Source organism: Octodon degus, unplaced genomic scaffold, assembly GCF_000260255.1.
Source record: "Octodon degus isolate 3935 unplaced genomic scaffold, OctDeg1.0 scaffold00007, whole genome shotgun sequence".
NCBI classification, from domain to species: domain Eukaryota; kingdom Metazoa; phylum Chordata; class Mammalia; order Rodentia; family Octodontidae; genus Octodon; species Octodon degus.
This window is the reverse complement of record NW_004524583.1, coordinates 10,062,015-10,082,971: the sequence shown is the minus strand read 5'-3', so window position 1 is coordinate 10,082,971 and position 20,957 is coordinate 10,062,015. Positions and strand designations below refer to the sequence as shown.

The 20,957-nt window shown below is 55.0% G+C and overlaps 1 protein-coding gene across 2 annotated transcripts; it reads left to right on the top strand.

The window, feature by feature from the left end:
- The first annotated feature begins 6 nt into the window (after window positions 1-6).
- Vash1 (vasohibin 1) lies at window positions 7-19,494 on the top strand. 2 transcript variants are annotated; one of them, XM_004624732.3, is made up of 8 exons: window positions 7-400; window positions 883-1,209; window positions 7,005-7,093; window positions 8,231-8,287; window positions 9,409-9,483; window positions 12,858-13,239; window positions 14,714-14,826; window positions 15,642-19,494. In XM_004624732.3, the coding sequence occupies exons 1-8, from the start codon at window positions 221-223 to the stop codon at window positions 15,712-15,714; spliced, it is 1,296 nt and encodes a 431-aa protein (XP_004624789.2). In that variant the 5' UTR covers window positions 7-220; the 3' UTR covers window positions 15,715-19,494. The 2 variants fall into 2 exon arrangements, with proteins under 2 accessions (XP_004624789.2, XP_023558085.1); XM_023702317.1 differs by having other exon boundaries at window positions 307-695.
- Window positions 19,495-20,957: the final 1,463 nt, after the last annotated feature.

The window sequence follows — 20,957 nt, the reverse complement described above, 5'->3', positions numbered from 1 at the left end:
GAGCGGGGCCCGTAGAGCCCAGGGGTCGGCGCCCCGCGATGGCTCCGCCGGCGCCGCGCCGCACCCGGTGTCCCCCATCCGCCCTCTGAGACGCGCCCGGCTGGGGACCCTGGGGCCTCGGCGCCCCGGGCCTTCGCCTCCGCGCCACTCCCCTGCTTCTGCTAGGGGACGGGTCCCAGACAAAGCCCACTTTGTGCGGGGACCTGGCCGCGCGCGTGGAATGTGCGCGTCGCCGCGCCCCCTGCCAGCGCCCGCCAGCTGCGCGTCTCGGCTCCGGGACAAGCCGCGTCGAGTCGGAGAAGTCGGCCCCGGGCGCCGCCCTTGCACCCCGGGCTCAGGACTGGCGCTCCAGCGGCCAGGGGACCCCGCGGTCCTGCCGCCCCCCGCGGAGCGCGCCAGTGTGAGCCTACGAGGGTTTCGTAGAGGAATTTGCTGTCCCCAAAACTGGGACCTGGGCGGTCTGGTCAGCTTGGGTGCCCTCCCTTTCCGCGGCCACGCGCCAGAGCTGTCTGTCCTCAGTCTCTCTCCGACGTTCCTCTCTGTGTGCTGGACTGCTACTGGTCATTGTTCTCCGTGCCCAATGGGGGTGCGTTGTGAGGGCTGCCCAGCCGCGGAGGGCTCTCCAGATCCTGTTACTCAAATTGAAGGCCTCAAAGGCTGACCCCAGACAACTCACCCTCGGATCCCTACTTCAGGTTGATGCACTGATTTTTTTTTTCCTTACCAAGTAGTATTTTATTATAAAGGAACAACGCCCTGGTTTCTTAAAGGCACCCTGCACTCTTGCTTGGCCAGGTGTCAACACTAGCTGGTGTGTGGGCGGCCTCCGGGGAGCCACCCATTTTTCCCGCCTTCTGATACGCATCCTCCACCCTCTTCAAGGATTTAGGGATGCCAGGGGGGAAGAAGGTGATGACAGGTGGCAGCAGCAGTGCTGTCCAGAGCGCCGCTGCCACAGCTACCAGCGCTACCCCTTCTGGGGTCAAGCGTTTGGAGACCAGTGCAGGGGCCTCAGCCCAGAGAGATGATGAGCCAGAGGAGGAAGGGGAAGAGGACCTTCGAGATGGAGGCGTCCCTTTCTTCGTCAACCGGGGTGGGCTCCCTGTGGATGAGGCCACCTGGGAACGGATGTGGAAGCACGTGGCCAAGATCCACCCCAATGGAGAGAAGGTGGCGCAGCGGATCCGTGGGGCCACGGACCTGCCCAAGGTAAGGTGTGGGGTGGGGCGGGGTTGAGCCACAGGATGAACAGTGACGTTGGGACTAAGAGAGCTGAGCCAGGCTCTTCCTGTGATGGGTGGGGTATGGTACCACTGGCATGCTAAGATTTAGAGATACAGACAGGACACACTAGCTCAAAACCTGCTGTGTTGAGGTCAAGCCATAAGGGAGGCTTACATGGGCCTGTGTCTAGGAGACACCCCCCACCCCTTGGCTTTGTGGGCACGACCACAGATGGACTGGAAAACACCAAGTGTGGCTTGGCATCCTTCCGCTGAGCAGAGGACTAAGAGGACTGGGGATGAGCGACTGAGGAGATACAGGGCTTTGAACATTGAGGGATATTTTCATGCATTACCTTACTCAGTGCTCCCAACCATCTTGAAGTCCCGTTTGGGGACCCCCCTTTACAAATGAGGAAGGTCAGAACTTAAGTAGAAAAGTCAGAAGTTACACAGCCCATAAATGGCCAAGTGGAAACCCTCCACCAGATCTGAGGCTGCAGCCCCTCACTTTGTTGGACACTAGATTCAGGGAAACTAAAAGTAAAAGAGAAATAGAGAAGAGTAAAGTGATTTTCTGTGTTGGTTGTGACTCCCCACCCCTGCAGCCCTTCAGTGAGTGGCAGTGAAGGCAGAGCCTATGTCTCATTCATCTTTGTCCCCAAGGTCCGTGTGCCTGGCACAGATCAGGCATGATGTGTTTGTTGAGTGGCAGGGTGCTTGAGGCTTTCTGTGCTGCACAGTGCCATATGGAAATACACGCCTTGTAGGTTATTTGAAACATTACGGGGAAGTCTGAGGCAGCAGCGTCCCAGGGCAGAGCCCTTTGGACAGAGGGCAGAGTGCAGTGCTGTCACCTGCTCAGGTGAGAAGGGTGGGGGCTGGGGAGAATGGAGTTAGTGTGGCTTAGACACTGGACAAGTGGCCTGCTTGGTTTTTACCCAGTTATTGGTAGAGCCAACAGGAAATAACTCTGGAAAAAAAAAATCAGAGGTTGAAGGCTGACCTCCTGCCTGAATTTCCAGGGGCAGTAAATGTAGATTAATTTGAAAGACTGCATTGTTTTTCTCTGCATTGACTTATAATTTATTTAGCTGGTTTCCTACAGTTTGGCATGGTTTCCAGTATTCTTAAAATGAACACTGTGTTGAACATTCTAAAATACATATATTTGGGATCCAACCCTGACCCCCCTTCCCTTGGGGTAAATCAGAACACTTACCTACCTAGAATGCACGAGGCCCTGGGTTCAGTCCCAGCACTACCAAAACCAAAAAAAAAAAAAAAAAAAAAAAAGCAGGAGGGAGATGTGGACTTGTTTGGATTACTATCATGCCATGTGGGTGACCCTTGGTGTAAGCTCCCAACTTGAGCCACATTTGTCTCATCTGTGAATTGGGGTTGATTGTGGGGAAGAATACAGGAGCAGCTACATTTTGAAGCCACTATAAAGCTTCAAGCAGCACTGGTTATGAGTGTACATTACCTTTTCTTCCTTCATGAGGAAGGGACACTGGATGTCAGCATTTGTACCAGTGAAACCAGAGCCACACACTCATGCCACATGAGCAAGCCATCTTGCTTTTGTCTGAATCAGGCCCTAAAAGTGTGGATGGTTTCCTGCAGAATTGTCACCCCTCCTGACAACTAAACAACAGCAGTGAGCTCCCCACCAACTGGTCAGTAATGTCTTCTTGTCGTCTTCCATCCTCATGGCCAGCAAAGTCACAGATAGGGTATGGTAAGGTGGACAGACTTGTGACAGGCTTGGAAAATGTGAAACTTCTCCTCCTGAGGCTATAGGAAAAGTGTCTCAGAGAAATCGCATGAGTCTGTGTGGGGTTCCTCCCCACCTCAACCCAGAGTCGAGGGGAGGCCCTGGGGAGAAGGGATTAGGGGCCGGCAGAGAAGAGCAGCTGTGGTTGGGTAGCAGACTTTGGGCTACTCCTCCCCAAGAGTCCCTGGCATGGAGCTGACACACACAAATATTTCTGCAGAGTTGCGCTGGGGTGGGCCCAAGAAGGGTTTTGTTGGGACTGCGCAGTGTCTTAAAAGCCTGCTTGAGCCAAAAGTTAAAATTGGGAGATTTCTCACATAACCATCCGGAGTTTTGGCGTTGTTTCAGAAAAAGAGAATATTTGGGAACAGAGAACCTGCAGTCCCACATGGCGGCTGGCAGCTGGGGCTGGGAGCTGCTCCCCCACCCAGTTTGCCACAGCGCCCTCACCCAAGCCCTCCCGCCCTATCATCTTACCTGCCTGGTCCTGAGGCAGCTGAGTCCAGGCCCCTGCAGGGCCTGGCATGACAAAAAGAGCACTTCAGATCCACCATAGTACAGATTCTTGCTCTCCTATAACTACCTAAGTGAGGAAGGTGACTTACCCTCAGTTTCCTCAGTTGTAAAATGGGCATGATGGCAATGCCTACTTCAGAAGATTCTGAATGGACTTAGTGATATAAGCTAGGGGTGCCTCATAAGGTGAGGACCTGGCACGTGCCCAGTAGGAAGAGAACCAGCCCATGGGCACTTTGGAAAAGGAGCCAATATGGCGAAAGGTCACCGTTTCTCGAAGGATCTCAAAGACAGCAACAACTTACACTCTTCGCAGAGTCTCTCCTTGTTCTTTAAAGCTGCCGCCATCTTTACAAGTCTAGTCCCCTTACCCAAGCCCTGCTGCCAAAGACCCAGTGGTGGCTCTGGCCACTGAGGGCCTGCAGGATGGGAATGTGGTCCTTGCCTCCCAAAGCATCACATTTCTGGGGTCCGCTGACCACTGTCTTTAGCACACGCCAGTGACAGTGGCAGTGGGTAGGAGTTGAGCCTTTGTTACCTGCTGGGCTCTGTTCTTGCTGTCCATGCAGCATCTCACACCACCAGGTTGGTTCTGCAATGGTGCCCATTTTACTAGCAGTGTCTGAGGCCAAGAGGAGTTGGGGAGTATCACTGGCGTCCTGGAGCTGTTATCCAACAGCGTGTCTATTCTGAGTGGTTCTATTCAATTCTAGAGCATCCTGTGTCACAGGTCCAGCATAGGCTCTCCTGCCTTGCCCGGCCTCCTTGCTGTGCCCAGAGGAATGGCTCCAGTGAGAACTACAGGCCTTTGGGGCTCCTAGAGAAAGGGGTCCCCTCAGCCCTGGTCATGGGACAGGAGTTGTCTCTGAGGTCCCTACCTTCATGTTACCCTGCATAACCCCACCCCTCAACAAGAAAGAAATATTAGCTGCTCCTGTTTCAGAGGTGGGGGATGGGGGCCCATCCCAAAGTGGGCCGGGTCGTCTGGATGTAGTCTCTCAAACCGTGTAAGGGAATGAGTGTGAAGAAAAAGGTGGGGCTCAGTCTAGGGTGAAGTGGCATGACTTCTAAGGCCCTGCTTGGGAATCCCAGGACTTCGGTAACTTCCACAGAGCAGTGCTTCTGGGCCCTTCGGGTGGCAGATCCTGAAGATGTGGCACTGTGTGAGCTCGGCAAATGGTTCTGGCCTGCAGTTCCCTTCCTGCCTGATACTCTTCGTAGAGCCAGTGATCATGCTTCTCTTAGGACTGAGGAAATAGCTCAGTGGAATAAGTGTTTGCCTGGCAAGTGCAAGGTCCTGAGTTCAATCCCTAGTATGGCCAAAAAAAAGTCATTCAAGATCCTTGATCCCGTTTATAAGCAGGGATGGTTCTGCCTCCATCTGAGGAGGTCAAGTGAGCAGATGGATATGTGATGCTGGAGTTCCTGTAGTACCTCGCCCTCCTCCTCCCACAGTATCTCTCACCTAGGGAACCCCCACAACCCTCCCAGGCCCTCGGAACGTTCTGGGGCCTATTTGGCTCTGGCTACCAGGTGGGCAGGGGAAGCCCCCTCTCTGTGGGTGGCTGTAGGCAGTGGCACCATTGTGAAGAGGGAAATGGTATGAAAGGGGAACTCGCTGCCTGTGGCCCAGGACAGATGTCAGTTGCTCAGCCCTGCGGTTGCTAGGGACTGTCCAGACAGGAAGGAGAGGGCTGCAGGGAGGGAGGGTTGTCTGCACAGCTGCCTTTCGGGATCAGGGACTCCCTCCTCCTCATCTCTGCCCTCCAGAGGGAGGAGGTGCCTTTTAGACACTGTGTTATGTCCTCCTACTATCAGCAGCACCCCAGACACAAATGTGCACTGATAACTGGTATGTCACTTCCCTCCCTGGCAGAGCCACGACAGCCACGTTACTGAAAAAGCAGTGTCCAGGGCCTCAGCGTCTCCAGGACTGGGTCTCCTAAGGGAAGAAGGGACATCCGGGTCCTTCCCTTCCTGACCCGCCCACCCGGAGTTTGCCTGGGGCTACTTGCTGCCCCTTCCCTTCACCAACACCCCCACACTTGCAGGCCAACTCTCTGAGGCCTCCATGTGGGTATGGAGAGTTCTGTGTGGCCTTGGAGGGTCCAGTGGTGGCCAGGGGACAGTCAGTGGGATCTCCCAGAGTCTTCTCACAGCTGGCTCTGATGAGGCCAAAGGGGAGCCCAGAGGGGCACACTATGACCCTGAAGGTCTGTGGCTCTCCCAAGCAGGTCTGTTCTGAAACCACAGAGGACCCTCTCACCATTACATCTCTGGGACCTCTGGGCTTCACAGTTTGCCAGGGCTCATGCTTCCTGGCTGGAGAGGGACCACACCTGCACAGTGGCCTCCTTACCAGAGACTGCCTGGTGGCTGGGTGGGCTGCGCCTCATCTGAGTCCCAGCAGCGTGTGTCTTCCATCTGACTCCTCCTCTCTCCCTAGAACTCTGGCCCAGTGTTAGAAAGTCCCTTCCAGTGAGAACTGTCTGGTTACCTGTACTTCTTATGTGTAGAGCGGACAGGAAGGGTGGGTGTTAAGGAGACCCGGAGGCCTCTGCCTTTGTGAAGCCCCCCTGAAAGCCCCTAAGCCTCAGCAAGTGGAGCCACAGCAAGACTGACCTGCCTTGGAGTTCATCACTGTGGCCTGCTGGCGTACAGTCCAGACTGGTGCTTTGGAAGGCCTGACAGAGTTGCCTGTGGTGCTGGGGTGTGTGACACTCACCGCTGAGGACAGGTTCTGCCTTTCTGGAGAGCTCTCTGAGCCCAGGGAACCACCCTGCGAGGGTAGGACACAGAGCAGGCAGGCTGCAGTCTAGAACTGGAGCCACAAGATATTCTTGTGTTGTGACTGTGGTGATTCACTTGAGGCAGCTACTCAGGAAGAAAAGTGGCTTATTTAGCTCAGAGCTTCAGAGGCTGGACAGCCACAGTCAGTTCAGCCTCTGGTGAGGGCCTCATGGCTGGAGCCAGGGAGGGAAGGGAGATCACACCCCAAAGAGGGAGCCAAAGCGAGGGGGAGAGGGCATGCTTGCTCCCGGCAGGACACCCAGGGAACAGATTTGTCTCTTCTGAGGCCATCTAGTGGCCTCCCACTGGGACCCTGTTAAAACCACCACACAGAGAATCAAGCCCCTAACAAACCACTTCCCACACAGCCCAGAGCAAACCCCAAGCCCAAAAGAACTTAACCCTTCCACTGGAATTCTGGGTAAGCCTGGAAGTTAATTAATATTTAAAATTTAAAACAGTTGGTGAATCAACCTGTGTTTTTCTCAAATATTAAAGAAGCGTACAACTGGAACATCAACATAAATTCCACATTAGAAATGCCTGACATCAGGTGCTGGGGGAGGAAAGCTGGGATGGCACCCTGGCAGAAGGTTCCAGAAGGAAGGACTTCGGGGAAGGATGCTCAGGGTGGGGGGAAGAGGCTGTTCCCCCAGGCTAGACTTTGTCCCTTGACTTCAGCCCTTGTGTGTCCCCAGATTCCCATACCAAGTGTGCCTACTTTCCAGCCGTCTATGCCAGTCCCTGAGCGGCTGGAAGCCGTGCAGCGCTACATCAGAGAGCTGCAGTATCCTCTGTGGTCCGGCTGTGGCCTCTGCCTGGCTGATGTGGTGGACCCAAAGGCCAGATGTGGTGTTCATCTCAGACAAGGCTGGAAAGGGATCAGCTGAGCCGCCTCCTCCCGCAGCTCCTTGAGGCATCTCTCTTCCCCGTGAACATCTTTCCTGGACCAGCTTCAGGCTCTCGGTCACCAGCCTCCTCCTGCTGCCATGTGTGACATGTGATGGGGGCAGCAGGAGGAAAACAGCTCCAGCTCTGGGGGTTCTGGTGGTCACTGTTGTCCCTGCATCCCCAGCAGTGGGAGTGAGGATGCTGTTTTCATGAAGCACTGGTTTTAAAGATAGGGGAGGGTAGTGGTTGAGCTCTTGCCAAGCTCACTTGAAGCCACAGAGACCCAGTCCTGGGTTTGATACTCAGAACTGCCCCTATATGCACAAAGAACAAGGGAAGAAAAAGGATTTTATGTGCCAGGAGTCAACTTGCACATCTTGGAATTTTTTCTTGGTTCTTCATCTTTTTCTTCCCTAGCAGGAAGCCCATTGCCCAGCCTAGAGAGAGCTGGCTCCCTGCGTCCAGATTGCCCCTGTCCCTGGGTGGAGGGCCTCTAGGCCCTGCAGCTGCCCAGGGCTGTGTCTTGGGTCCTCCTGCTGCAGATGGTGTCCCAGCAGGGAGGACTGGGTGCGGGTTGGGAGAGAGGGACCAGTCTTGATGACTAGACTGGGCCTGGCCCCTGTCTTCACTAGGAGGGTGGGGACCAGGGAGAGGTGGGGACCAGGAAGGGGTAGGTGGCTCGGGAACACCTGACAGAGGCTGAGCCAGACTCTTGCCGCTCCAGCCTCTTTCGCTTCCTCTTGCTTCCTAGCTGGTAGGAAATTCCAGGGCATTGGAAGAAGGGAGGCTGGAGGAGAGCAGGGGAGGAGGGTGGAGGGAGAAGGGAGGGCAAGCAGAGCAGCTGCACCCTCCCTCCCTTCTGGGAGAACCAAGTCTGAGTACCCTCCATGGCGTCTTACCTTACACGAGCACTCTGGGAGGTCTTTATCTGCCCTACGCCCCTTGGCAGCGCTGGGCCCAGGCCTGGAGCAGGGCAGGGGAAGGGACCCCCTTCTCTAGACCATACTAGGAATTCCTTAACCAGTGCCCGCAGATACAATCACACAGGAACGCAGTTCTTTGAAATTAAGAAGAGCAGACCTCTGACAGGGTAAGTAGGAGGGGCACAGACATGACATGTATGAGGTGATGGGGACAGCGGGACGGAAGTGGCTCCAGGTGCTTCTCCCCAGGCTCATGTGCCCCTAGCTGAGTTGGATCCTCTGAAGATCCCAGTGGTTTGTCTTCAAGTGGAAGCTTAGGGACAGGCGGGGACTGCCTGAGGAAAGCCAGCCAAGGGGGACAACACCTTGAGGCCCTGAGGAGGTTTATTTACTTACCCCCTCTCAAAGCCATGGGTGGAATCCAGCCTCCCTAAGGCCCAAGCTGTGCTCCTGTGGTGCAGGTTGTAAAGTGTGCTGGGGGCACACCCCAGCCCCTGTGGGGTGGAAAAGTCCACTTGCCCTCCTGGGCAAGGCCAGGCCTGGGCAGTATTTGGTAAGTAAGGAAGAGCCCAACCTGAATGAATTCTAAGTTCAAGAGTAGGCAGGGAGGGTCTGGGGAGTTGGCTCAGTAGAATAAGCACTTGCCTGGCAAGCGCAGGGGCCTGAGTTCAGTCCCTGGTTCTGCAAAAAAAGTAGGCAGGAAGGTACATATGGTGGCTCAAGCCTGTCAGCCCAGCACTCAGGAGGCTGAGGCAGGATTCCTGGGAGTTCAAGGCCAGTTGGACTACATAGTGAAACCCTGTTTCAAAAAGACAAAAACAAAAAAAAGAGCAGGCAGGGGAGGCTTGAGGCCTCTGCCTGAGGTCCTGTATTTATTCAGTCTTCCAGGAAACAGCTGCAGTCAATAGCAGGGTCTTGGGAAGAGCAATAGTTGGGTCAGGAGTGTCCACTGTGCTCCCAAGGGAAGAGATCAATGCTAGGGTCCCACCACCTCCCCACTGCCCCTGGAGAAGGTCCCAGCACAGCAGCCCTTCTGTTCTTGTGCATGCTCCCCTCCCCTAGAAGTCTTTGGCCCAGGTCGGAGCCACTCATGGGAGGAAATGAAAGAAGGGACAAGGGAGAGGGGGGGTATCAACAGTGACTGCCTCTCCCACTCCCTTTGGCTCCAGATTGGGCAGCTTGGTGTGGGATTCTGTCCTCCCAGCATGTCTCCACCCTGCCCCCTCCTGACATCCCCTCACAGGAAGGGGTTGGAGTCACTGTCCTCACAGCCCTAACTTTCCCACAGGCTGATGGACCTGGCCAAGGAAATGACCAAAGAGGCCCTGCCAATCAAATGCCTGGAAGCCGTGATCCTGGGAATGTATCCTTTCTCCCAGGGAGGGAGCCTGGCAGCTCAGGCTCTCCAGGCTTTGACTTCCTGCTCTGGAAGGACTGGGCAGGATCTGGGACCCTCCGGCTAGCAGTCTGGGGATTCCTCAGTTCTGCCTTCCCAGGCTCACTCTTTCTGGAATCCCATGGACACAGGGACCTTGTTGTCAGAATCCTCAGTCTGGGCACAACATGAGCTCTTGTGCCATTTTCAAGAACCTGACGGAGAAGTAGGCAGGAGGCCCAGTGTTGGGGTGTGCAAGTCATGTGACTTGTGGAGATGATGCCTAGGGTCCTCCAAGCAGAGCTGAGGGCTGTTCTGCCCCTGAGGGGCAGAGGTGCTGCCACAGCTGGGTCAGCAGAGTCGCTGGAGGGACAGACAAGCACCCCTGAGGTCTGTAGTCAGAACAGGGATAGCACCTCAGCCTCAGTCCTAATTTTTTTCTTTAGTTGTTTTATCATAATTGTTGGTTTGTTTGGTGCTGGAGATGGAAGTCAGGGCTTTGTGCATGCAAGGCCCAGGCTCTACCCCTAAGCCCCAGCCCTAGCCCCTGTCATAAAATATATAAACAGTGCTAAAAGGAGAGTATGGTAAGGCCCTGTGTACCTGTTATTTAGCTTCACCAGCTGAAAGCCAATTGCATTTCATCTCTCCCAGCTTAGATTCCCCTTCAGCTTTTTTTTGTTTGTTTTGGTTTCTGGTTTTTGGTTTTTTTGGTGGAAGCGGGGATTGAACTCAGGTCCTTGAGCTTGCCAGGGAAGCGCTTATTCCACTAAGCCATCTCCCCAGCCCCTTTTTTTGTTTGTTTGTTTTTTGGGTTTTTTTCCCCCTTCAGCTTTTAAACTTGGGGCAGGCAGCCCACCTGGCCCAGAGCTCAAAGGAGCAGGCAGGAGTACAGGAGTACAGGGAAGGGCATCTCATGGAACAAGGAGTCTTCCCCAGGGCAGGTCCCAGGAGGAGGAGGTGAAGGTTGAAGGTGAGTACATACCTTCAGGGGGCCGTGATCCCCTAGCCTGTCTCCCACAGACACAACTGCCTTAAACTAGCACAGTCTGTATATGGTGCTCTTTGTCCCCTTCGGCCCCCAGCACTACCTCTGCGATGGCCATCACTTGCAACAGGGCAGGCCCATTCCCTGGAGATTGGCTTATAGGGCCCTTTGCTAGTTTAGGCATGGGACCCCCTGAGGACCTTCGGCCACTGCCATCTCCCCACTGCACCTATGTGAGGCTCCCAGCCTCAGACCAGATAGGCACAGCTCCAGGCAGGAGCCTTGCAGCCCCCTGGCATTGTGGGGTTGCCTGGTGGCTCACAAGAGGAAGAAAACGAGTGGCCTCATCTGGGCAAGAGGTCCTTCCCAGTGTCTCCACAGCTCCCTCGATCGCTGCACGTGAGCGGGCACTGTACTGTGTGTGGCCCGTCTTCTTCCCACTGCGCTCTGAACCTGTGCATTTCTTATATAGTGGATCCCTGGTCACTGGCAAGGAGTCAGGCTTAGTAAGCTCTGTAGAGTGAGTTTAGTACCAGAGGGAACATGATAAAATCTCTGAAGGCACAAATGGAACAGACCATCCGGGCCTGGAAGCCAGGCTCTGTGGCTTGCTGTGGATTCACCAAGCAAGTGCTCAGCCTCGGGTCCTCCTCTGCCCACGTGGGTAATGGCAGCACCTGTCACAGAGCCAGTAGGACAGTTGAGTGAGGTATGCGTGGCAGGTACCCAGCACAGTCTGTCCTGGCATCTGCTGCATGCTTTATCCGTTTATCTCCTACCTCTGTATTCAGGAATTCTCACTGCCTAATTGCTATGTGCCTGTGTCTCAGTTACTCTACTTTCATTGCTGGGACAAATACCCAACACCCAAAATGAAGGGAGGAAAGGTTTATTTAGCTCACAGTTACTGGAGGTTTCAGTCCACACTCAGCTGGCTCCAAGGCAGAGCAGTACACAGCAGAGGGCAACCTTTCACGGCAGCGGCAAAGAGCAAGAGCACAAGGGAGTAGCAGCAGCTCAAGCAGCTAGCTTCTCTTCCCACCTTACACCGTGATGCAGATTGCCTGCCCCAGGACAGTTGCAGCACCCACACCCACAGTGATCAATCACAAACTCCAGAAGCTGCCCCAAGACTGCAGGAGGCTTTGGGGGGACAACTAGACACAAACCATAACAGCCTGGCTCTGTGCTGGGCCCTCAAAAAACATCAAAGAACATGAGAGCCAAGGTCTAGGCTTACATTCTGGAGAGAAGGAGAAGGTAAGCAGGTAAACAACACAGTAAAGGGCAGATGGAGTGCTGTGGAGGAGCTAGAGGAGCAGGCTTTCTTTAGAAAAGGATCAGCAAGCCTGGCACAGTGGCTAACTGCTCTAATCCCACTGCTAAGGAGCCTGAAGCAGAGGGACTGACTTCAAGGCCAGCCTGGACCACACAGTCAGACCCTGCCTCAAAAACAGCAAAAAGATTTAAAAGAGCAAAGTCCATGCAGCAGCCATGGTTCGATCCCTGGTGTGCCGTGCCCGCCCTGCCCGTGGGGCGTACTGAGATGACTATTGAGATTGGGCATGGTGGCATGCGTCTGTAATCCCAGCTGTTGGGAGGCTGAACATAGGGGGATCACTGTGAGTCCAATCTCCCTAGTGAGACCCTGTAGACCCTGTACTAAATTTAAAAAAAAAAAAAAAAGGCTAAGTCAACTAAGCATGAGGCCTGAGGAGGAGCCAGCAGGGAGGAGCACAATGTTCCGAGGCAGGAGCTGGTACCGAGGGGCTCCAAGGGGAGGCCAGGTGGCTGGATGGTGTGAGCAGGCTGGGCAAGGCATCAGGCAGGCGGGCAGGGACATGGGGACTGGCAGCGCTCATCTCTGGCCATGGCTGTGAGCTTGGTTCTGTTTGAGGGGCTGGGAGCGGACAGTATGGCAGAGAAGGGGGCGGTGGTGAGAGGCGAGACGGAACAGAATTGTCTGCTTCTGTGAGGACATTGACGTGTGAAGGGAAAATGTGAGACTATGTCTGCAGAGACGTGTGGGTGAGAAGTGCGTGTGAGTGACAGAAGGGATGGTGACAGATGAACGGGAGGGCTGGTGGAAGCCCTCAACCTCCAGCTCTGACAGCCCTGCAGTCAAGGGACCTTATTAGTCGCTATTCGGAGATCCTTGCTTGACATCACCACAGCAGCCACTAAGCAGGGAGCCCTTCCCTAGAAGGCCACTGTAGGCCTGCTGCTAGAGGACAGGGAGGTGACTGGGCTGTGGGGTCCACACTCGGGAGCTGCGGTCTAGGGTCTCGTTGGGCGCTGGTGCTGTTTCACTCCTGGTGCCCTGTGCTGCCCAGTGCTTATCCTGGCCCTTTCCTTAGCTCAGGTTGACCACCAGTTACCTCACCAACAGCATGCCCACCCTGGAGCGCTTCCCCATCAGCTTCAAGACCTACTTCTCAGGGAACTACTTCCACCACATTGTGCTGGGGGTGAACTTTGGGGGCCGCTACGGCGCCCTGGGCATGAGCCGGCGCGAGGACCTGATGTACAAGCCGCCGGCCTTCCGCACACTCAGCGAGCTCGTGCTGGACTATGAGGCCGCCTATGGTCGCTGCTGGCATGTGCTGAAGAAGGTGAAGCTGGGCCAGTGCGTGTCCCATGACCCACACAGTGTGGAGCAGATCGAGTGGAAGCACTCGGTGCTGGATGTGGAGCGGCTGGGCCGAGAGGACTTCCGCAAGGAACTGGAGCGCCATGCCCGTGACATGCGCCTCAAGGTCAGGCTTGGCCAACAAGGTGAAGGGGACTGTCCCTTCCCCTAGGGGGTCCTACCTTTCTGACCTGACCCTGTTCCAGCCAGGTGTGAGGACAGAAAGCAAGGACTTTCAGGGTTTCCCTCAGCAGTCATTGATTGAGGTCACCCCTCAGGTGGCCTGGGGGAGCTTCAGAAAGAGGACATGGGTTACTGGGGTCGCATGGTGGTGGGTCTCGGACAGTGGAGAGGGCTGGCTTATGGTGCTGCAAATCAGGGCACCTGGTGTGAAGATCAGCTCGTGGGAAATCCTGGCCCATTTGGCAGAAAGGTAGGATAGGGTGGTGAGGAGCCTCCACCCCAACCCCTGGCTTGCAGTGAAGGAGGACCAGGCAGAGGTCAGATGAAGAGGAAAGTTAGACAGTGGGGGTGGCTGCTTTTTCCTTCCAGCCCCACAGATGAACAGATGTCTGAGGATTTGGAGATTCTGTTGGGCTTGAGTTGGCCTGTAGAGCCTTGGAGCAGACAGAATTTGGGCTTCCTTGGGTCCCTCTGGCCAACAGGTGCCTTCCCTTGCTCAGGTCTGCTACACTTGGCCTTGCCCCTCAAGACAACTGCAGCACATTCCTGCCCCATTTCTCCCAATAGCCTCTAGAGGCCCACAGGCAGGCGGCTGGTGGTGAGTCTACTTCCAGGGTAGGAAACCAGAGACTCACTCACAGAGAGCTAGAGGCAGATGGGACAGAGCTCATCTCCTGAGGCTTGTCCCAAGGGCCTATTTTGCTCCCAGGGGGTGGGGAGGGGCAGGGGTAAGAGCTAGGGCTCCCTGATCCCTACCAGCCCCCTAAGCCAAACCTTCTGGCTAACACTGGCTGCCCCAGGATGCAGCAAAGCTGCATTAGCAAAGTTAGCCCTGCGCATCAGTATCCTGCGGCACCCGATACCCTGGCTCTTGCTGCCTGCAGCAGCGTTGTATCTCTGAAGTCGCAGGTTGGGTCTAGAATTGGAACCAATGCTTACTTTGTCTTTAGCAGTGCAATTCCCAACCTGTTCAGCACTAAGGACTCCCCAGGTTGTGCAGCCCCCTCCAGTTCCCCTTCTGTGTCTGAGAAACTCAAGCCATGCCCATCATGCTGCCAAAAGGATGACTCATTGTTTTTCTCAGCGAGATCATTCAATCAGTCCAACTTCCAATTGGCTCAAGATAAGCAGCGCACTCTTGGGGCTGGTTGGATCTCAAAGCTCAGACATCAGCCAGTTACCCACTTCGTACATGTACCCATTTATGCGTGGGTAAACGAATCATTTCTCAGGCCCAGTGATTGTGAGGAGCTGCTGTCCTGCAGCTTTAGTGCCTGGGAAAGACTGGGAGAAGGCGAGCGCTGCCTAGGGCTTCCTGGCCTGTCCAGGGCAGCCTCTAGGGACTGGCAGCTTTCAGCAGGGCAGGTTTAGCTCTGGGCAGCCCAGAAGTATGCTTTCATCCCTTGCACCCCACCTAGATTGGCAAGGGGACCGGCCCTCCCTCTCCCACCAAGGACCGGAAGAAGGATGTTTCCTCCCCACAGCGGGCACAGTCCAGCCCTCACCGCAGGAACAGTCGCAGTGAAAGACGGTGAGAAATTATTGCACCTGGGGTGCAGGGCAAAGAAAGGATTTCACCTTTTCTCTGTTCTGGCTGCTTCTCTTCACGCTTCTCTCCCATCCTTCTGTTTTTCTCCCCACCAAGGGAAGTGACTTGGGATGGTGGGTGAGGATGTTATATGTTGACGCTGCCCATAGCGATGCAGTACCATTCCCCCAAAGCAGACACCTCTTAGCTGGTCCTGGCTACCCTGTACTGGACCAGCAGGGCCCAGAAGAAAGTCAGAGGCAGGCAGAAGAATGAGCTATGTGAGAACAGGGCTGGGAGTTCTCCAGCAGTTTCCTGGGAAGGGTTTGCACATGACCTGAGGATCTCCGTAGCTAGGGGCAGTGGCTCTGAACAGCATTTGTCCCCATGGGTCTGTGGGTTATGTCTATGTGGATGGCAAAACTTGCCATTTAAATGTGGGGCCTCCTGCTCTGATTTTGGCTTTTGCTTTAAATATACCTGTCAACCAGGAGCCACCTCTAGTGTGAATTCAGGGGCATGGAGCAGATCTCTGGCACCACAGCCTCCATATGGGGAGTTTTTCATCACAGATTCCCTGAGTAGATTTAGACTTTAAGCTGTTATCTACCACCTGCACCACAGAACAAGTGCCTTATGAGAGAGCAGGAACCACAGCTGGGAGCACACGGTGGCTGGTTTCCTGAAACAGACCTCACACGTCCTCAGCAGGCACTTAGAGAAGTGTGCTGGGAGCTGCTGGGCAGCTGAACTGCTCCCACCTGCTCTATCTCCCTAACCACCACCCTTTTCTCCTGTTTCCTCTGCTCTTCCTGCAGCCCCTCGGGTGAAAAGAAGCCTTCAGAGCCCAAAGCCATGCCGGACCTCAATGGGTACCAGATCCGAGTGTGAGGGTGCAGGCTGGCACCCCCGGCCTCCTGCTTCTAGAGACCAGGACCCACCTGCTGACACTAGCTGCACTCGCACTCCCAGGCAGGGCGAGAAGGAGCACAGGAAGGGTGTGTGGCAGCTCAGCCTCGTGCTACTCCCCTTCCACTGAGCCAAGGAGTTCGTTTGGGGGGTTTGCACTGAAGTTTAAAGATGTTTGGGAAAAAAAGACACATGGATGTGCTGGTGGCCGGAAAGGCACTGTTTAGAGCCCTGAGAGCCTTCAGGCTGAGGGAGGACAGCTTGGCACTCCTGCCTTGGTGCCTCTCTGGGATCTGAGTGTGTCCCATGTGGGCTACTTCTGGGCCCCACCAGCCTGTGGGAGGGTCTGGGGTGGGGAGTAGAAGTATCTTTCCAGTTGGGCAGATGGCTTGGCAGAATTTTGACCCAGGGAAAGGGAAGCAGGGTAGGAGTCGTTCTGGAGCTTGGTGCAAGCCTCATCTGCTCAAGAGTAGGGAGACAGCCCAGGTCATGGTGGCCCCAGAAGCAGTACTGGGTGAGCCTGTGCTACACCCAGCAGAGGGCTGGGCTGTAGAAGAGTTGGGAGAAGACCCTGGGGGAGGGGTCCCAGACTCCTAACAAGGCCTGCTGGATGATCCCACTCTTGTCTGTTATAGCAGCCCAGGGGGCTCCCTGCAGAGGGTTTGGGCTTTGAAGACAACTGGGCAATGGGGTCAGAGTGACTGGGGATTGAGCAGACAGAGCAGTCTGGGAGCTATGGTGGGCACAGGAGGATGGAGTGGAGCCCTCAGGCCGGGACCTCTCTCCAGGCAGTGCCAGGAGTGGCCTTTGCTGCTTCCCCTCCCAGATAGCCTCTGCCCCAGGCCAGTGCCCTGCGTTAGCAGCCCATGTAGGATGGGGTTACAGTGATGGTTGAGCCTGCCATGTTTGGCACTTCAGGGTACTGTCAGGGAAGAGACTGAACAGATGGAGTCATTGACTTCAGGAGATCCCTGGTGGGGGCAGTAAAAGGATGTAGACGGAGGTTGGCAGATTTGAGGAGAGCTTCTGGGGGCTCAGCAGGGAGGTATATGGCCACCAAAGAGGGACAGAGCCTGAGAATGGGATGGAAGTGAGAAAGCGATGTGGAGGGGCTAGGATCAGGATGCCTTGGGAGGAGTGAGTTGACAACAGCATAGAAGGCATAGGAAGGGGGAAGATCCAAGTGGGAGAAGGGCAGCTGAATGCGGTGGCCATGAAGGGTTTTACTTCAGGAGGAATTCAGGGCGACTATCAATAAGACTGCAGATGGACCACAGAGATAGCTCAACGGTCTAAAGCTCCTGCTTAGGCAGGTGCGGAGGGACCGCAGTTCAATCCCGGCACCACATGCCACGCCAACCTCACTCCCAGGGTGGGCTGAGCCAGCCATACACACACAAAAAAGTCTTCAGATGGCTTGGGGACTGGATAAGGGACTAGAGCTAAGATTGTAAACTCAAATGTTCACAAAGCCAGCAGGCAACTGAGAAGTGAGTGGCAAGGCTGGGTGGGGTCTGTGGCACACCCAAGGAGGCATACCCTACTAAAGGGGCTGCCGTCTGTTCCAGGCCCTGTGCAGTCAAATTGTCTGGTTTTTCAAAAGCCAAAACTCCACATTTGTATGTGAAATCTGACTTTAAAGGGTTGATGATTTGTTTTTTAAAATGTAAAAACCCAGTGTAGGTAAAAGAATGCCAGTTTGGGGTCTCTGATGGAGAATGAGCCAGTGCAGGGCGGAGTCCACTACGATGCTGTGTGGTGGGAAGTGACAGTTTTGAGCTCCACAGAGCTGGGCTGGGCAGTCAGGGGGAGGCCCTGACAGCTGAGACTCCCCAGGGTGACACAGAAATAATCCAGCTCAGTATCCCAGCAGATGGGTGGGCTGGGAGCAGAGGAAGGAGCAGCAAAGGATGCTTTTGCTGATGACAGTGCTCACAGGGAAGGCACCGGAGGCTGGTGGCTCTTCAAACTGGCAGTGCTTGGCCCAGAGCCAGGCCCAGCAGGGCCAGCCAGAGCCACCTGGGAGGCCTGCTGCGCAGTTCCTTGTCTTAGCAGCTTCAAGGAGTCAGTGGGCCTGGGAAGGGACCTAACCTGCCCTGAGGCTACACCCGGGCTGGAAGTGAGGGACTTAGTGACCCCTGATGCACTATTCCAGCTCAGCTTACAGAGAGGGGATGACAGTCCCTTTTCCTACATTAACACAGGACAGATGGCCACTCTCAGAGTGCTTTTCTGGTTCTGGTTCTGGTTGCAGCTGCTCATCCACAGGCAGGCAGCCCCAGATGCCTCTGGGAACTTCCAGGAAACAACAGGATATGGGGGAAGTGAGGAGGAGCCAGCCAGGAGCTGCAGTCAGGGGACATGCAGGCAGTTGCTCCTGGTTCCAGAGCCCTAGGGGCTGCCCAAGGCTCTGGAGCCCACCGGGGACAGGTGGAAGAAGCACAGTAGAGCCCTACCCCTGCTTGCTGTCTGGGAGGAAGCCGACCCTCCCTGTAACCCCCAGCACTCACCCTTCCCGAGCTGGAACCTCAGGCCTGTGGAGATCACCACAGGACACAGTGGTGCTTTTTAATTTATTTTTAACTGTTTCTCATATGTAGCAACCCTCCTCCCCTCCTGGGCTGTTTACACGGGCTCTGCTCTCCGGGGCTGGCCTGGCTGCGAGGTTTTTGGGGAGGCAGAGAGGCAGGGACTTCGGGGCCTTAGTCACCATCCATGGCATCACCTCATCTCACTTCTGTGAGGAACAAAGGCCTGGCAGGTGGGAGCCAGCTCCCCTGTACTCAGGTCTGCCTCTGAGTTCCCCCTTCTCAAGTGGGGGCTGCTGGCTGAGGAGTCGAGGGGTGGTCAGAGCAAGCTGCTGCATAGAGGCGGCCAGGCAGTGGGTACTGCAGGGTCTTGCCAAAGCCTGGCTGGCTCCTTGGGCTGGGTGCCAGGGCAGAACACTGGGAAGCTGGCTGAAGCAAGCCATCCCTCCACCTGCCTGCCAGCCCTCGGCCTCCTCACGCTCATCTGTCACACCAGCCACCCCATCCTTACGCAGGCATGGCCAAGTGTGGAAGGCAAGCAGCAGTGCTCTGGCCCCCATGGACAACAGTACAGCATAGGGCCACAGAACGATGAGCAGAAAGAGCCCAGAAGTTGACTGATTCCTAGCCCTTTCATCATCTCAGCTCTGCTTCTTCCAGCTTGGGCTTGACTGCAGCTCTGACAGTCACTGAAGCTCTCGCTGGTGGAGTGCCCAGAGGCCCATGGGCTTGTGCACCTGTGTTCCTGCCTGGCATGCATGCTGGCTTAGGTGCAGCTGCATCGCTGGCCATGTGTCCCTGGCCTCAGGATGCAGGACGGGCATGCTGCGCCCAGCTGCTGATGTAGAGGCCAGATGGCATGCTCTCCAGGGGTGGGGTCTGCCCCGCCAGGTGCCACAGCTTCCTACCTGCTTCCCCAGGCAGGCAGGACTGCCAGGGTGCTAGCTGCAGGGCCCTTGATGGGACCCTCCTGCTCCATTATGGTGCTCCAGGGTCTCAGGTTGCCTTTTTCAAGTCTGACAGGAGAGCACAGGCCTGTGTGTTCTTGGCCATGGCCTGGTGATGATGGGCCCCGCCCTGCTTTGTGTTTGGCTACTGTGTTGTTCTGGGCATTCTTCCTGTCCTTATATCAGTATTTGCTCCTTCCTTTGACTCTCACATTTGGTTTCATTCCTGTCCTTCCTTTTTCCCTGAAATGAATAAAGTCTCTCCAGCTCCACTCGTGGGGGCTGGACAGAAATCACAACATGAAGCCTGTCTCCTTTCCCTTGGGAACAGGGGCCCGAGCCCACCACACTCCTGCTGGTTTCTCTGCCCACTACAGAAGGAATCTGGACAGAGGTGAGTGCAGCCTGGAACCTGTGGACATCCAGGACAGAACATTCTCAGGCTTCCCAGGCCACTCAAGCCTTACCCTACTCTGGGAGCAGTGCTCTCTCATTGGGCCATGAGGAAGCTCCCTCTACCTCATACAGAGGTTTGGGCCCCATGTCTGCTGCTAGAGATAGATCATATACCCACAGCCCTGTCCTCTCTGCCTAAGCCCACAACAGCCCATCAGGAAGAAAGGAGAATGGGGTGTTCTTCCATAAGATGAGCTTATTTCAGGAAACCATAGCAACAGGGACCCAATGTCTCTTCTCATCAATTCCTAGTCTCTAGCTTTGGAAAACACGACTGCATCCACCCACAACCCCTCTCCACCGTCCCTCTTGCTCTGGACCTGTCCACCTGTTGACAAGCCCAAACAACTCACACAGGAAGTGTCCCGAAAGCCTACAACATTTTTCAGTTCTAACCTTCCCATGTCTTCATTTGCCACTCAGCTTAGGAGCAAAACACAGACCTGTAAGATTTCCTATTTGTTTTTTTCTTTTCTTTTTTTTTTTTTTCCAGAACCGGGGATTGAACTCAGACCCTTGCACTTGCTAGGGAAGCACTGAGTCATCTCCCCAGCCCCTAAGATTTCCTATTTCTTATCCCAGCCCATCTAACCCCCACCACACACACACACACACATACACTTAAAACCCTGGCTAGAAGGACAGTTCAGCACAACTTAAGTTGTGCAAAAGGGAAGACATGCAGTTAGAGGACGGAAAGGCTGTGAGAATCCATGGGCATCTTGGCTGTATGCCATTAAGCAGAGCAGTTCTGTCATAGACGAACTTAAACCCAGCTAAAAACTATATCCCAAGAAGCCTTTCCGGTAACTAGAAGTTGTGAACAGCTTGGGTTATAAAGCCTTCCATAAAGGAAGAACTGTCATTTACACACCTACGCCCAGCTAACAAGCAAGGGAACCAGTGCAAGTTTTGATGAGACAGCAGGGCCTTAGGAGTGCTCATGGGAGGGGGCACCAGGGCCATCCTATGTATCTTGAGCTGAGTAGGTTGACTGTGGACACTGCTGGACCACCTTCCTAGATGCAGAAGTGTCACTGCAGACTCAAAGGAGAATCTGGAGGAGGGTTGTGGTTTTTGGTTGTTTGTTTTTTTTTTAATCCTTGCTGTCCTGGTTCTCAGGCCACAGCAGTGAACAACTGAGTCCAGTGTCCATTTCAGGTGCGTGAACTGGGCATGTAAATTGGGTCAGACCTTCGCATGCAGACAGCACTTCTTCAGTTCCCTGAAGGTGAAGAGATTGCTCTACCACCCCCATCTGGCAGGACCCAGCATTTTAACTGCTACTGGGAAG